The sequence below is a fragment of the Mesoplodon bidens genome (assembly GCF_964165515.1).
Source record: "Mesoplodon bidens genome assembly, chromosome: 10".
NCBI classification, from domain to species: Eukaryota; Metazoa; Chordata; class Mammalia; order Artiodactyla; family Ziphiidae; genus Mesoplodon; species Mesoplodon bidens.
In genome coordinates this window covers 62613311-62630156 of record NC_138172.1, presented here as the reverse complement: position 1 = coordinate 62630156, position 16846 = coordinate 62613311, and the positions used below count along the sequence as shown (strand labels likewise).

Below are 16846 nucleotides of genomic sequence, written 5' to 3'. Positions count from 1 at the left end.
CAGCTGTAAAACAGCAGTAAGTTTAAAAAGAAAATCTCTAAATTAAGTGACCTATTAACTCAAATCCTTTAAAAAATATTTGATAATTAAAAACTGTAAACTCATACAACTTGACAGCAAAAAAAAATAATCCAATCAAAAAGAGGGCAGAAGACCTAAATAGACATTTCTCCACAGAAGAAATACAAATGGCCAACAGGCACATGAAAATATGCTCAACCGCGCTAATTATTACAGAAATGCAAATCAAACCTACAACGAGGTACCACTTCACACTGGTCAGAATGGCCACCATTAAAAAGTCTACAAGTAACAAATGCTGGAGAGGGTATGGAGAAAAGGGAACCCTCCTACACTGTTGGTGGGAATGTAAATTGTTACAGCCACTATGGAGAACAGTACGGGGGTTCCTCAGAAAACTAAAACTATAATTACCATAAGATCCAGCAATCGAGCCTCATCTACCAGAGGGCAGACAGCAGAAGCAAGAAGAACTACAATCCTGCTGCCAGTGGAACGAAAACCGCATTCACAGAAAGACAGACAAAATGAAAAGGCAGAGGACTATGTACCAGATGAAGGAACAAGATAGAACCCCAGAAAAACAACTAAATGAAGTGGAGATAGGCAACCTTCCAGAAAAAGAATTCAGAATGATAGTGAAGATGATCCAGGACCTCGGAAAAAGAATGGAGGCATAGATCGAGAAGACACAAGAAATGTTTAACAAAGACCTAGAAGAATTAAAGAACAAACACCTAGAAGAATTAAAAAACAAACAAATAGAGATGAACAATACAATAACTGAAATGAAAAATACACTAGAAGGAAGCAATAGCAAATAACTGAGGCAGAAGAACGGATAAGTGACCCGGAAGACAGAATGGTGGAATTCACTGCCATGGAACAGAATAAAGAAAAGAGAATGAAAAGAAATGAAGACAACCTAAGGGACCTCTGGGACAGCATGAAACGCACCAACATTAGCATTATAGGGGTGCCAGAAGGAGAAGAGAGAGAGAGAAAGGACCAGAGAAAATATCTGAAGAGATTATAGCTGAAAACGTCCCTAACATGGGAAACAAAATGGCCATCCAAGTCCAGGAAGTGCAGAGAGTCCCAGGCAGGTTAAACCCAAGAAGAAACATGCCAAGATATGCAGTAATCAAACTGACAAAAATTAAAGACAAAGAAAAGATTACTAAAAGCAACAAGGGGAAAATGACAACATACAAGGGAACTCCCATAAGGTTACAGCTGATTTCTCAGCAGAAACTCTACAAGCCAGAAGGGAGTGGCACGATATATTTAAAGTGATGAAAGGGAAGAACCTACAACCAAGATTACTCTACCCAGAAAGGATCTCATTCAGATTTGATGGAGAAATCAAAAGCTTTACAGACAAGCAAAAGTTAAGAGAATTCAGCACCACCAAACCAGGTCTACAACAAATGCAAAAGGAACTTCTCTAGGCAAGAAACACAACAGAAGGAATATACCTACAATAACGAACCCAAAGCAATTAAGGAAATGGGAATAGGAACATACATATCAATAATTACCTTAAATGTAAATGGATAAAATGCTACAACCAAAAGACACAGGCTCGCTCAATGGATACCAAAACAAGACCCAAATATATGTTGTCTACAAGAGACCCACTTCAGACCTAGGGACACATACAGACTGAAAGTGAGGGGATGGAAAAAGATATTCCATGCAAATGGAAATCAAAAGACAGCTGGAGTAGTAATACTCATATCAGATAAAATAAACTTTAAAATAAAGAATGTTAAAAGAGATAAGGAAGAACACTACATAATGATTAAGGGATCAATCCAAGAAGAAAATATAACAATTATAAATATATAAGCACCCCCAACATAAGAGCATCTCAATACATAAGGCAAATGCTAACAGCTATAAAAGAGGAAATCAACAGTAACACAATAGTGGGGGACTTTAACACATCACTTACACCAATGGACAGATCATCCAGACAGAAAATTAATAAGGAAACACAAGCTTTAAATGACACAATACACCAGACAGATTTAATTGATATTTATAAGACATTCCATCCAAACACAGTAGATTACACCTTCTTCTCAAGTGCACATGGAACACTCTCCAAGACAGATCACATCTTGGGTCACAAATCAAGCCTCGGTAAACTTAAGAAAATTGAAATCATATCAAGCATCTTTTCCAACCACAACGCTATGAGATTAGAAATAAATTACAGGGAAAATAACATAAAAAACACAAACACATGGAGGCTAAACAATATGTTACTAAATAACCAAGAGATCACTGAAGAAATCAAAGAGGAAATCAAAAAATACCTAGAGACAAATGACAACGAAAACATGATGATCCAAAACCTATAGGATGCAGCAAAAGCAGTTCTAAGAGGGAAGTTTATAGCAATACAATCCTACCTCAAGAAACAAGAAACATCTCAAATAAACAATCTAACCTTACACCTAAAGGAACTAGAGAAAGAAGAACAAACAAAAGCTAAAGTTAGTAGAAGGAAAGAAATCATAAAGATCAGAGCAGAAATAAATGAAATAGAACAACAACAAAAAAAACAACAGCAAAGATCAATAAAATGAAAAGCTGGTTCTCTGAGAAGATAAAACTGATAAACCTTTAGCCAGACTCAAGACGGAGAGGACTCAAATCAATAAAATTAGAAATGAAAAAGGAGAACTTACAACTGACACCGCAGAATTACAAAGCATCATAAGAGACTACTACAAGCAACTCTGTGCCAATAAAATGGACAACCTGGAAGAAATGGACAAATTCTTAGAAAGGTATAACTTTCCAAGACTTAACCAAGAAGAAACAGAAAATATTAACAGACCAATTACAAGTAATGAAATTGAAGCTGTGATTAAAAATCTTCCAACAAACAAAAAGTCCAGGACCAGATGGCTTCACAGGTGAATTCTATCAAACATTTAGAGAAGAGGTAACACCCATCCTTCTCAAACTCTTCCAAAAAATTGCAGAGGAGGGAACACTGTCAAACTCATTCTATGAGGCCACTGCCCCCTGACCTCAAAAGCAGACAAAGATACTACAACAAAAGAAAATTACAGACCAATATCACTGATGAATATAGATGCAAAAATCCTCAACAAAATACTAGCCAACAGAATCCAACAACACATTAAAAACATAATACACCATGATCAAGTGGGATTTATCCCGGGGATGCAAGGGTTCTTCAATATATGCAAATCAATCAATGTGATACACCATAGTAACAAATCGAAGAATAAAAACCGTATGATCATCTCAGTAGATGCAGACAAAGCTTTTGACAAAATTCAACACCTATTTATGATAAAAACTCTCCAGAAAGTGGGCACAGAGGGAATCTACCTCAACATAATAAAGGCCATATATGACAAACCTGCAGCAAACATCATTCTCAATGGTGAAAAATTGAAAGCATTTCCTCTAAGATCAGGAACAACACAAGGATGTCCACTCTCATCACTATTATTCAACATAGTTTTGGAAGTTCTAGCCACACAATCAGAGAAGAAAAATAAAAGGAATCCAAATTGGAAAAAAAGAAGTAAAACTGTCACTCTTTGCAGATGACATGACACTATACATAGATAATCCTAAAGATGCCACCAGCTAATCAATGCATTTGGTGAAGTGGTAGGATACAAAATCAATGCACAGAAATCTCTTGCATTCCTACACACTAACAACGAAAGATCAGAAGGAGAAATTAAGGAAACAATCCCATTCACCACTGCAACAAAAAGAATAAAATACCTAGGAATAAACCTACCTAAGGAGGTAAAAGACCTGTACTCAGAAAACTATAAGACACTGATGAAAGAAATCAAAGATGACACAAATAGTTGGAGAGATATATCATGTTCTTGGATTGGAAGAATCAATATTGTGAAAATGACCATACTACCCAAAGCAATCTACAGATTCAGTGCAATCCCTATCAAATTACCAATAGCATTTTTTACAGAACTAGAACAAAAAAATCTTAAAATTTGTATGGAGACACAAAAGACACCGAATAGCCAAAGCAATCTTGAGGGAAAAAAAACGGAGCTGGAGGAATCAGACTCCCTGACTTCAGACTATACTACAAAGCTACAGTAACCAAGACAATATGGTATTGGCTCAAAAACAGAAATATAGATCAATGGAACAGGATAGAAAACCCAGAGATAAACCCACACACCTATGGTCACCTAATCTATGACAAAGGAGGCAAGGATATACAATGGAGAAAAGGCAGTCTCTTTAATAAGTGGTGCTGGGAAAACTGGACAGCTATATGTAAAAGACTGAAATTAGAACACTCCCTAATACCATACACAAAAGTAAACTTAAAGTGGATTAAAGACCTAGATGTAAAACCAGACACTATAAAACTCTCAGAGGAAAACATAGGAAGAATGCTCTTTGACATAAATCACAGCAAGATCTTTTTTGACCCATTTCCTAGAGTAATGGAAATGAAAACAAACAAACAAAGAAACAAACAAATGGGACCTAATGAAACTTAAAAGCTTTTGCACAGCAAAGGAAACTATAAAAAAACAACAACAACAAAAAAGAGGAATCCCATGCCTGGGCGTATATCCAGACAAAACTCTAATTCAAAAAGATACATGCACCCCAATGTTCACAGAAGCACTATTTACAATAGCCAAGACATGGAAACAACTTAAATGTCCATTGACAGATGAATGGATAAAGATGTGACACATATACATACAATGGAATATTACTCAGCTGTAAGAAAGAATGAAATAATGCCATTTGCAGCAATGTGGATGGACCTAGAGATTTTCATACTAAGTGAAGTAAGTCAGAAAGAGAAAGACAAATACCATATGATATCACTTATATGTGCTATCTAAAATGACACAAATGAACTTATCTATGAAACAGAAACAGAATCACAGACACAGACAGCAGACTTGTGGTTGCCAAGGGAGAGGGGGTTAGGGAAGGCGTGGAGTGGGAGGTTGAAGTTAGCAGAACTATATTCAATATCCTATGATAAACCATAATGGAAAATCACATTAAACAATGTGTGTGTGTGTGTGTTTGTGTATATAACTGAATCACTTTGTTGTACAGCAGAAATTAACACAACATTGTAAATCGACTATATTTCAATTTTAAAAAGTCATATTAAAAAAACTGTAAAAAGCACTATCAGAGAATTCAGTCAAATCTGAGTCAGCAGCTTCAGAATGGAAAAATCAATACTCACGTTTGCACCAATGCCTTCACCACCTTCAGGGACTTTGGGAAATGCGTCATAGAGAGATGATACATAAGTTATTACTGATTTTTCATCAGGTGAGGAGACATCAACATCTAAAAGCAGCAACATGAATTATTTCAAAATGCTGATCAATTACTTTGGATCAGACTTTCCAGCCCGTGGACATCTGGTCAAAATAATCACTCACCTTCAGGATCCAGAAGTCTTATAACACCGATTTTTTCTGCTACATAGAAAGCGTGCTCTAAATTTGCAAGGTTGCTTTGAACAGCAACAGTATTCATGTCTATCAGGTCCGGCCTAGGAAAAAATGCACCATATTAATGGTGTTTTTCACTTGCCAATTCAACATGAAATTTACATGTATACCTATTGACATAACAACTCCTGCAAATATTATTATGAAGCCTGTGTTGAAATACAGAGTTTTTCATCCAGTCTTTAACACTGCTCATGTGAACTAAAAATGCCCCGTCATATCAGTAAACAAAGGATGTTGCAGCCTTGAAGCCATCACATTACAGCCACCCCGACGTTGAGACCTAAGGGAACTCAGGAAGGAAACAGGATGCCCGCCATCAAACCATTAGACACTGCAGTCACCCCTGATGATGCACCCTGAGAAGACTCAGAATGAGAAAAGCAGGATACTGGCCCCAGACAGCTGACGTGCATATCAAAGGAATGATTTCAGTAAGCCCAGACTCTTGCATCTTTCCATAGAAAAGCGCTAAATTCCTTAACTTGAGATGTCTGCTTCTCTTTAATTAACAGTAATCATTTGATGTTCCAACTCCCTGGTCTTTGTTGCTCCCCACTTGCTGGCTCCCCACTTGCCTCTTCAGAGCAGTCCCTCAGAGCTATCTGAGATGCTGTGTCCTGGGATTAAGTCCTCAGTTTTGTCCACCGAATAAAACATAACTCTCAACTTTTAGGTTGTACATTTTTCAGTCAACACTCGCTTCTCTCAGAAACTTTTGTGTGCCAAAAGCAAATGTAGGAAAATATAACAATTTTAATGTATAAACTTTCAGCAAAGTCTACAAATTCCTCAAGATCAGAATATATTGAGTTGGCCAAAAAGTTCCTTCACATTTTAAGTAAAAATAAAAGACACATTTTTCATTTTCAACAAGAACTTTATTGAATAACGTATTCACTGTTTTGTTCCACTACCTTCTGCCATTTTTCAGGCAACTTCATAATTCCATCTGCCCAAAACTTTTTATCTTTTTGAGCAAAGAACTGTTCCAGGTGCCTTTTACAGTCTTCCAGGGAAATGACATTTTTTCCATTAAGAGAATTTTGTAAAGACTGAAATAAATGGAAATCCAAAGATGCAATATCTGGTGAATATGGTGGATGAATCAGAACTTCCCAGCCAAGCTGTAACAGTTTTTGCCAGGTCATCAAAGAAACATGTGGTCTTGCGTTACCCTAATGGAAGATTATGCATTTTCTGTTGACTAATTCTGGACACTTTTCGTCGAGTGCTGCTTTCAGTTGGTCTAATTGGGATCAGCACTTGTTGGAATTAATCGTTTGGTTTGTCTGGAAGGAGCTCATAATAAAGGACTCCCTTCCAATCCCACCATATACACAACATCACCTTCTTTGCATGAAGACCAGCCTTTGGTGGGGTTGGTGGTGGTTCATTTCTCTTCCGTTCCATATCATTGTACAGTATCTGCCTTTCATCACCCATCACAATTTGTTTTAAAAATGGAACATTTTCATTTTGCTTAAGTACAGAATTGCACGTGGAAACACAGTCAAGAAAGTTTTTTTCACTTCACTTATGTGGAACCCAGACATCAAAGCTATTAACATAACCAAGCTGGTGCAAATAATTTTCAATGCTTGATTTGGATATTTTGAGTATGGTGGCTATCTCCCACGTGGTATAAGGTTGATTGTTCTCAATTAATGTCTCGATTTGATCACTATCAACTTCAACTGGTCTACCCAACCATGGAGCATTGTCCAGTGAGAAATCTCCAGCACGAAACTTCACAAACCACTTTTGACACATTCAATCAGTCACAGCACCTTCTCCATACACTACACAAATCTCTTTTTGTGTTTCAGTTGCGTTTTTACCTTTCTTGAAATAATAAAGCATAATATGCCAAAAATGTTGCTTTTCTTCTTCCATCTTCAATATTAAAATGGCTACACAAAAATTCACCAATTTTGACAAGTTTCTTTTTTTTTTAATGCACGCTGCTATGATAGCTGTCACAATACAAGCTAACAAAATTGTTTCGAATGAAGTTAAAGACAACTAAGCACTACTAGAAGCATCTTAATGGAAAAAAACAACAAACCTTTTGGCCTACTCAATATATGAATATGTGTCGCATTCAATCTATTTAAACCCCACTACCTCAAAAGCATCCATCTAATCCAACTAGCAACTTCTCAGGGTTTCTCCCCAAACACAAAGAGCTTATGCCCAGTGCACTGTCATCCTCAGGGCACCCCCCACGCAGGACGCCCTTTCCTGTCACTGACAAATTCCTCAATTCTTCTCATCCTGGGAGCAGAGATCAAGCCCTATCTCCTCTGTGGTGCCTTCACTCATCTTTCCAGCCCTCATTTTTTTCCCCTCTGTTCCCTGAACTCTTTATAGTCTTGGGCCTGTGCCAGTTAATTTGGCACCTGGAATAATCACATATTTCTTTGCCCTCTAAATTCACTGTTCAATGTGCAGGCACATCTTGTTTCTCCCGACTGGTCAACTCTATGACTGTAAGAACCATGTGGTTTTAATGAACCTTTGTATTTTATCCTTCTGCTGAGATAAAGAGTGGCATATACATTGCAGACACTCAATAAATATCTACCAATAAATTGGTAAGTAGGTTGGTTAGTAAATTGAATCATAAATCATATTTTAGTCTTTCGACTAAAATAAGCATTAGCTTATATCTTCACAAGCACACATTACACACATACACACCCCAGATTTCACCTCTAATTTGTGAGACTTCCATGATGCTCTAAACCACAGGGATAACTGAGGCTGGCTCTATCTACATATAAGACAAGAAGAGACTTCCTGAATACTCCTTGAATACAAAGTGACAAAACACAGTAGCTGGAAACTTAACTCAAGGCCAGAAGCCAGTCAAGAAACTTTCCTCTCAAAACCAAAGCATTAAAAGAATGCAGAAACAAATGTGAAAACAGTAAAGTCTTCAAAAAGAGTGGCACCCACCTTTAAAATCTCTAAGAACCTGTTTCTCAACATCTAAGGAAAGGCTCTCTTTCCAACCTCCAAGGGCAATCTGCTTTTCTCAAAATAACCCTTTGAGGGTCTGCAGAAAGAGTGGGAGGGCTCAGAGGTAGCATGGGAGGATGAAATACAATTATTCTGAACACTATGAGAAGACTGTTTACATGAGGAAAATATATCATTTATCTTAGGGAGGGAAACAGCAATCTGTACTCTTATTTTTATCTGATGAGAAAGCAGACCTCCAAAGAAATCTAGTCACAGTTTTATAGCCCTTTGAAGTGTTCATAACCCTGATTTTTTTTTTTTTGCGGCATTGGGTCTTCATTGCTGCACGTGGGCTTTCTCTAGTTGCGGCGAGTGGGGGCTACTCTTCATTGTGGTGCGTGGGCTTCTCACTGCAGTGGTTTCTCTTGTTGTGGGGCATGGGCTCTAGGCACATGGGCTTCAGTAGTTGTGGCACATGGGCTCAGTAGTTGCGGCTCGCGGGCTCTGCAGCACAGGCTCAGTAATTGTGGTGCATGGGCTTAGTTGCTCCGCAGCATGTGGGATCTTTCAGAACTAGGGATTGAACCTGTGTCCCCTGCATTGGCAGGCAGATTCTTAACCACTGCACCACCAGGGAAGTCGAGAAGTGTTCGTAACCTTGAAATGTAACTACCTACCTATTTCCCAGGAATTATTTGGAAATTCTTTAATTCTTTTCACATTGCCACCAATATGATCACTGAAAAGGGAACCCACATTGATTATACGAACTATGAATCTACTGACAACAACAGAGGTAAATGACATACCTAAAAATAACATTTTTTATTCACACAGAACTATTTTGAAGAATCTTCCAACTTCAAGATTACTAAACAAGTGTGGATGATAGTCTAGACAAAAACAAACCTCTGAAGTTCAAAAAATTGTTTTGCATCCACAAAGTTCTGACATTTTAAAGAAATAAAAAACCAACGTTTCTGAGTTTGCCAAATCTCCGGACAAGAAAGGGCACGTTACCATGCAAAGCCTGCCATTAGCAAAGAAAGTAAACACTGAGTAATCCCCGAGAATGAATAAAGTCATTGAAGAATTTAGTTCTCCACTGAGAGAACAAAACATAAAACCTCCTTCAGAATGACATAGTTGTTTCAGCACAAAAGCAGCTGTGTAATGCATCAATCTGGGGTAAGTCATCTCTTTTTTCATGATATTTAACCCTTTAATGGCACAAAAGCTGCAATGGTTTTCCTCCACTGAAAGACTGCAGTAGACAAGCCTTAATGAAGGAAAATGTTTTTTTAAAACTACTGTGAAAAAGTAGCAGCCTCCAACTTGTCATAATTCTACCCTCCCCTGGTGTCCCTTTTCAGTCTCCCATCCTGCTTTTCCTCTGTTTGTCTGGAGCTTCCAGAAGTCACATGTGCTGTGACCTACCTTTCTTTCTCCTTCATCGCCTCACTGGGATCATATAACCCTTGAAAACTTCAACTATTTTCCACCTACAGAAGATTTTTATTTTCATTCTAAAGGTTCCATTTTACTGTAACATCTCCCATTCGGGGCACTTTTACAGGAAATTTTATTCCCATCTGAGGTTTGACTAAGCAAAGGCTGTGAGCAATGAAGTTCCTGTATTAGTTTAGATAGTTGAGTGTTAACTAGTGTAATTTCCCTGTTCACTGAAGACCACCGAAAATTGTATAATGTAATCCTCTGCCACTAAAATAATATATACTAGTCCTTTTATGGAAAAAAAGCCATTGTGACTCTTACTTGTATTATTATTCTATGATACTGTAATCTTTTCTAAATGACTCGATCATCATGGATAGCAGTTTTTAAAACATATTTATATCCCACCTTTTTCCCATTAAATGAGTAAAAACAGATTACAAATTAATAAAAACAAGAGATGGTCACATACATTTTAAATTAGAAATATAAAACCAAGATAAGGCCATAAGATGAAGTTGAAAGAAAGGCCAAAAATTGCAAGCCACTTCTATGCATGCTTAGTGTCTTTGATTTATTCCCAAAAATACAGGACAAAAAGGTATCAAACGAAACAGTAATGGTCATAATGCAAAATAATTTTGGATAAAAGTAATGCTTATCTTGCATACAACACCCATATTAAAAGTGCATTCTCCCTGGACAAAATACATATATATATATACCCACAAGCATATATACATATATATGTATGGTATTTATGTATATAGAGGCATTTGGAGAGAGATATATGTTTGTGTGTGTGTGTGTGTGTATAAAATATAAAGATATCATCCCCACATTGATAGCCAAACTAGTGGAACATTAAAATTCTATAAGAGATTTTTTGGTATAGACACCCCAAACAGTCTTCAAACACTTTAACATATTAGCTCACATAAGAATTAGATATGATTCTGAGAGAAAATGTGACTTAGTGTCACAAATGGCTGAAGATTAGGCTTCCATATTTTATCACGTCAAACACCAATTAGCCCAACTACAAGGAGCATGAAGCAAAGTCAAAATACCTGGAAAGAAAGTCCTTAGAAATTGCCATCGGAACATACCAGAGAGGGCACTGATAAAAGTTAGCTAAGAAAAGAATACAGTAGTGCAGACACAAGATTACCAAATCCTGAACCAAAAATGTGACAACTACTGAAAGGACATATATAAGAAATATCAATAGTCAAAGTCCAAATCAGGATTTGTTTCCAAAGTATGGAAAAAAATGATTTAAATTCATAGAGTTTGTTTCAACCTAAATATCCATTGACAGATGAATGCATGAAGAAGATGTGATACACACACACACACACACACACACACACACACACACACAATGGAATATTACTCAGCCATAAAAAAGAATGAAATAATGCCATTTGCAGCAACATGGATGCAACCAGAGATTATCATGCTAAGAGAAGTCAGAAATAGAAAGACAAATACCATATGATATCACTTACATGTGGAATCTAAAATAGGACACAGGGCTTCCCTGGTGGCGCAGTGGTTGAGAGTCCGCCTGCCGATGCAGGGGACGCGGGTTCGTGCCCCGGTCCGGGAGGATCCCACATGCCGCGGAGCGGCTGGGCCCGTGGGCCATGGCCGCTGGGCCTGCGCGTCCGGAGCCTGTGCCCCGCAACGGGAGAGGCCGCAGCGGCGAGAGGCCCGCGTACCACAAAAATAAATAAATAAATAAAAATAAAATAAAATAAAATAAAATAAAATAGGACACAAATGTACCTATCTACAAAACAGAAACAGACTCATAGACATAGAGAACAGACTGGTGGTTGCCAAGGGGGTGGAGGGTGGGAGAGTGTAGGAGTGGGAGTTTGCCATTAGCAGATGCAATAGAGCAGAAATTAACACAACATTGTAAATCAACTACACTTCACTTAAAAAAAAGGAAAAAGAAAAGATACATGCACCCTTATGTTCATAGCAGCACTATTTACAGTAGCCAAGATATGTAAACAACCTAAATGTCCATGACAGATGAACGGATAAAGATGTGGTACATATAAAAAGAAATTTCATAGAGTTTGTTGGTTGTACTGTCTCTCAGTTGGCATTCGGCAGTCATTTATGGAGTGAGTATAGACTTAAGTCTTGGCTACCCAGGATCTGAACCCTCAACCTATGTTTGAGAAATTTCCCTTTTACAAACATGAGGGAGAGAAGCAGAGTCTATTAATACAAAACAAAAACATCAGGTTTTTCTTGTCTCTCCTTTGCTCAGGAAATGTCCACTGCACACTTCACCCCAACGAGATGACATGACCTGGGCAACTCAAATTCTCCTGCAAGACTTGGTTCCAGCACTGCCTCCTCCAGCAAATGCTCTTCTCTGTTCCCAGTGTTCTGTGCTACCTTTATTTCTGTAGTTACCACAGTTTGTTACAACTATGCATTTGTCCATCTCTCACAGTGGACTGCGGGCTTCCTGAAGGCAGAACCCATGTTTTATCCACATCTCTATCCTCAATATCCAGCCTAATGCCCAGCACATGAACACTTGAGGAATGAATGGATAATAAAGGAACTGATGAGCTTTGTGGACTGAAAAGTACCACTAATTCAAATTTCTGGAGATAGTCTCCATTTTAGGTTTGATCCTTTTCTTTTCACTGATTTCTACAGACAAAGCCACCATCTAAGGCTTCCAATCAGGATTTGAAATCCTCATCAAAATCCATAGGGAACAGGATCCGATGTCACAGCTCCTCCATCACCCAAACAAATACACATGGTTTTGAGGTTTCCCAAGGGCTTTTCTCTACTGAAAACAATCTGGAAAATAGGCGTGGGGTAAAAACAACATGCAAGGGATCAATTATAACATTTTCAGAAGCACTAATTACTTCTCCTGGGTTCTGAATCCTCCCTTCTCATGTTCTCATGTGCATTCAGCTTCAGCTTTTGGCCATGTTCCCAGCTGGGATGCTTATAAAATAATAACAGTCACAAAACAACAATAGGGATTCATATGTATTGATATCTACTATGTGGCAGGCAGTGCACTACAGGCTTTAAAGGCACTGTTTCACTTTATCTTCTTGACAACCCTGAGCAGCAGGGTGTGTTATTGTCCTGAATTTACAGACGGAAAAACTGAAGCTTAAGGACGTTACATAACTGGGACAAGGGCAGAATCTGACAAGGAGCAGTCAGTATTTGAACCCAGGTCTGTCTCCATGCAAAGCCCGAGCCAAAATGCTGCACTCTGCTGGCATTATACACTGAGAACTCATCAAACAGTCGTGTCTAATATGAAGCTGAAAAATCAGGATAAAGAAAATACAGATGAATTCATGCTTCTGCTGCTGGGGAAAACGATACTGATGGTAATCCCCAGAAAGAAACACCACAAAGTGTATGTGCGCACACTGGCATACTCAGAAAAATAAACTGTAAGAATTAAGATGTAGTTCCAGCTTGTTAACAAAACAGTATTCATCGAATATACGAACGCTTCCCTTACTTGGAATGGTTTGATCCAGACTGTGGAAGGCCTGGTCATCTCTATTCTAACAAGGTTCGCCCCTTCCCCCAGGTGAATCTTATCAGGGAATTTGGGAACTAAACCATCTTAGAATTCCCCTTGTCTCTAATCTTTCCTTTCAAAATTATTAACATTTTGTACTGGAAAAAAAATCCTCAATAATATCAGATATAACAAAACAAACAGGACAATCACAAACACGCCTTATACCCTCAACCAGGAGACAGCAAGCCTTTTCATTCTTTTCCAGTGTTGATTTTTACTGTTTAAATCTAGAGGCAAAGAACACACTTAGGCCTGGAGTGGCGGATGGGGGTGTTTCATGCTGGTCTAACTCTGGAAGACACTATAAAATGATGACGTCGGGAAAAGATACCATTTGGTAACAGATTTTTTAATTTTTAATTTTTATTTTTTTATTGAAGTATAGTTGATTTACAATGTTGTGTTAATTTCCGCTGTGCAGCAAAGTGACTCAGTGATACATATATATTCTTTTATATATATATATTTCCATTTCCATTACAGAATATAATAGGATATTGAATACAGTTCCCTGTGCTATACAGTAGGACCTTTTTGTTTATCCATCCTATATATAAAAGCTGACATCTGCTAACCCCAACCTCTCACCCCATCCCTCCCCCAACCCCCTTCGCCTTGGCAACCACCAGTCTGTTCTCTATGTCCATGATTCATAACAGATTGTTTTAAAAATAAAATCAAAACCACTGAAATAAACCTTGTGGTTTGAGACATCTGATCATCTGACAGGACACTGAGCAATAATTTTCTTTCTTAGCTGGAAAAAAAATAGAAAGTAGAATGGTGGTTGCCAGGGTCTAGGGGGAGGGGGAGGGGGAGTTACTATGTAATGAGCACAGAGTTTCAGTTTTGCAAGATGAAAACAGTTCTGGAGACGGATGGTGGTGATGGTTGTACAATATTGTGAATGTATTTAATACCAGTGAACTGTATACTTAAAAATAGTTAAGATGGCCAAGTTTACGTTACGTACCATGGTCCCTCAGTATCCATGGTGGATCAGTTCCAGGACCCACAAGGACACCCAAGTCCACGGATGCTCAACTCCTTTACAAGCCACCTCGTATAGGCAGTTCTGCATAAGTGGATACAACCAGCCCCAGATCGTGTAGTATTTTTGAGCCCTGGTTGGTTGAATCTGCAGATCCCATTAGCTATGGATACTGAGGGCTGACTGTATATTTTACCACAGTTTTTTAAAGTTTCCAAAAATTATTAAAGACAGATTTTTACATATTTGAGGGAAAAAGGCTATACTGAGGTGGAAAAAGGCTATACTGAGGTGGAAAAAGTCAAAGGGCTGTGATTCAGGTGTCCTGTGATTTAGTCCTAACTTGCTTTGACTTTGAACACACATCCAGACACCTGTGTCACACTTCCCGTCTACAAAAAATGTGTACGGGGTGGAGGGAGGGCGTTGGGGGCTGCTGCACCATATGGTTTGAAAAACCCCACTGATTTGCCCAAAGTCTCAAGAGAAGATCCATATGAAAGTACTTGGGGAACTAAGTACACAGAGCAATGTATAGAAGTTATTAAGAAGTTATCTATGGGCATACAAACAATGTAACACAATGTAATCAGAGAAGCAGAATGTGGTGCTTTGGTATGCTAATTATAAATAATCCTTCCCAGGCAACAAACTAGGAGTTCATCCATTCACTCAATATTTAATAAGCATCTACTATGTGCCTGGCAGTAAGGCATTAAGAATACAGGACTCCAGGGCTTCCCTGGTGGCGCAGTGGTTGAGGGTCTGCCTGCTGATGCAGGGTACGCGGGTTCGTGCCCCAGTCCAGGAAGATCCCACATGTTGCAGAGCGGCTGGGCCTGTGAGCCATGGCCGCTGAGCCTGCGCGTCCGGAGCCTGTGCTCCGCAACGGGAGAGGCCACAACAGTGAGAGGCCCGCATACCGCAAAAAAAATATATATATATATATAAGAATACAAGAGGGCTTCCCTGGTGGCGCAGTGGTTGAGAGTCCGCCTGCCGATGCAGGGGACGCGGGTTCGTGCTCCGGTCCGGGAGGATCCCACATGCCGCGGAGCGGCTGGGCCCGTGAGTCATGGCCGCTGAGCCTGCGCGTCCGGAGCCTGTGCTCCGCAACGGGAGACGCCACAAGAGTGAGAGGCCCGTGTACCGCAAAAACAAACAAACAAACAAACAAACAAAAAAAAAGAATACAAGACTCTGATTTCATTTCTCTAATAATTAGCAATTTTGAACATGTCTTCATGTGCCTACTGGCCATCTGTGTGTCTTCTTTGGAGAAATATCTAATTAGGTCTTCTGCACATTTTTCGACGCAAACTAGTATATACAGGATGGATAAACAAGGTCCTATTGTATAGCACAGGGAACTATATTCAATATCCTGTGATAAACCAAAATAGAAAAGAATATATATAATGTATAACTGAATCACTTTGCTGTACAGCAGAAGTTAACAAAACATTATAAATCAACCATACTTCAACAAAATTTAAAAAAAATTTTAAAGAATATTGGACTCTGTGTATGGAGAGCTCAGAGCTCTGAAGGGAGCTGGGGGGAAACCAGGAGAAAACCTGGTGGAAGAGTGCCAGGCAGGAGGCAAAAGCACACACGTGCACTGTGTTAGAGGGAGCGTGCATACAAGGGGACCAGTGCTCTGGCAACAAGCCAGCAAGCAGCAGGGGGACACAGGGAGAGACGAGGCTGGATGAATAGCAGGACCCAAGATGATGCAGAATCTCATGAACTTCTTAAGGGATTTTGAACATTTTCCCAAGAACTACGGAAAACTATTAAAATGCATTAAGGAGGATTAAGAGATTAAGCTTTCAGCTCTGAGGTCAGACAGAGAAGAAATGTAAAAGGGTGAAAGTACTCCCAGAGAATCCAGGGAGAGGTCAGGGTGACTTGCAAAGGAACGTGGCAGCAGTGGGGAGAAGTGGACAGGCTGGGAGACAGAAGGTCAAATGCATAGAGCCAGGGGTGTAGGTACGGACGAGAGTCAACACAGAGAGAAGAGAAAGGCAGACAGGCAACCTTGAAGAACTCCCATGTCCACCAGCCTGTGAGACAGTCCGAGTGTGGAAAGGGTCCTGAGCAGGAAGGGTCCAGGAAACGGAGGAAAACCAGGGCAGGGTGGGGCCAGAAAAGAAAAAGAGCATTCCGTGAAGAAAAGATACCTGCAGTCAGTAGGGTCAAATGCTGACAAATAAGATGAGGCCTGGAAAATGTGTACTGGATACCCACATTTATCCTGAAATCACTCATGACCCTAGAAGA

General features: G+C 39.1%; 1 protein-coding gene across 9 annotated transcripts in view; it reads right to left on the bottom strand.

Moving 5' to 3' along the window:
• Positions 1–16846, bottom strand: part of DST (dystonin) — a 487209-nt gene that overhangs the window by 186128 nt on the left and 284235 nt on the right. For all 9 annotated transcript variants that reach the window (XM_081247516.1, XM_081247517.1, XM_081247515.1 and 6 more), the window contains 2 exons: positions 5481–5593; positions 5279–5385 (listed from right to left, as the gene is read on the bottom strand). In XM_081247516.1, the coding sequence (XP_081103642.1) occupies positions 5279–5385; positions 5481–5593 (220 nt within the window). The remainder of the gene's footprint in view (positions 1–5278; positions 5386–5480; positions 5594–16846) is intronic.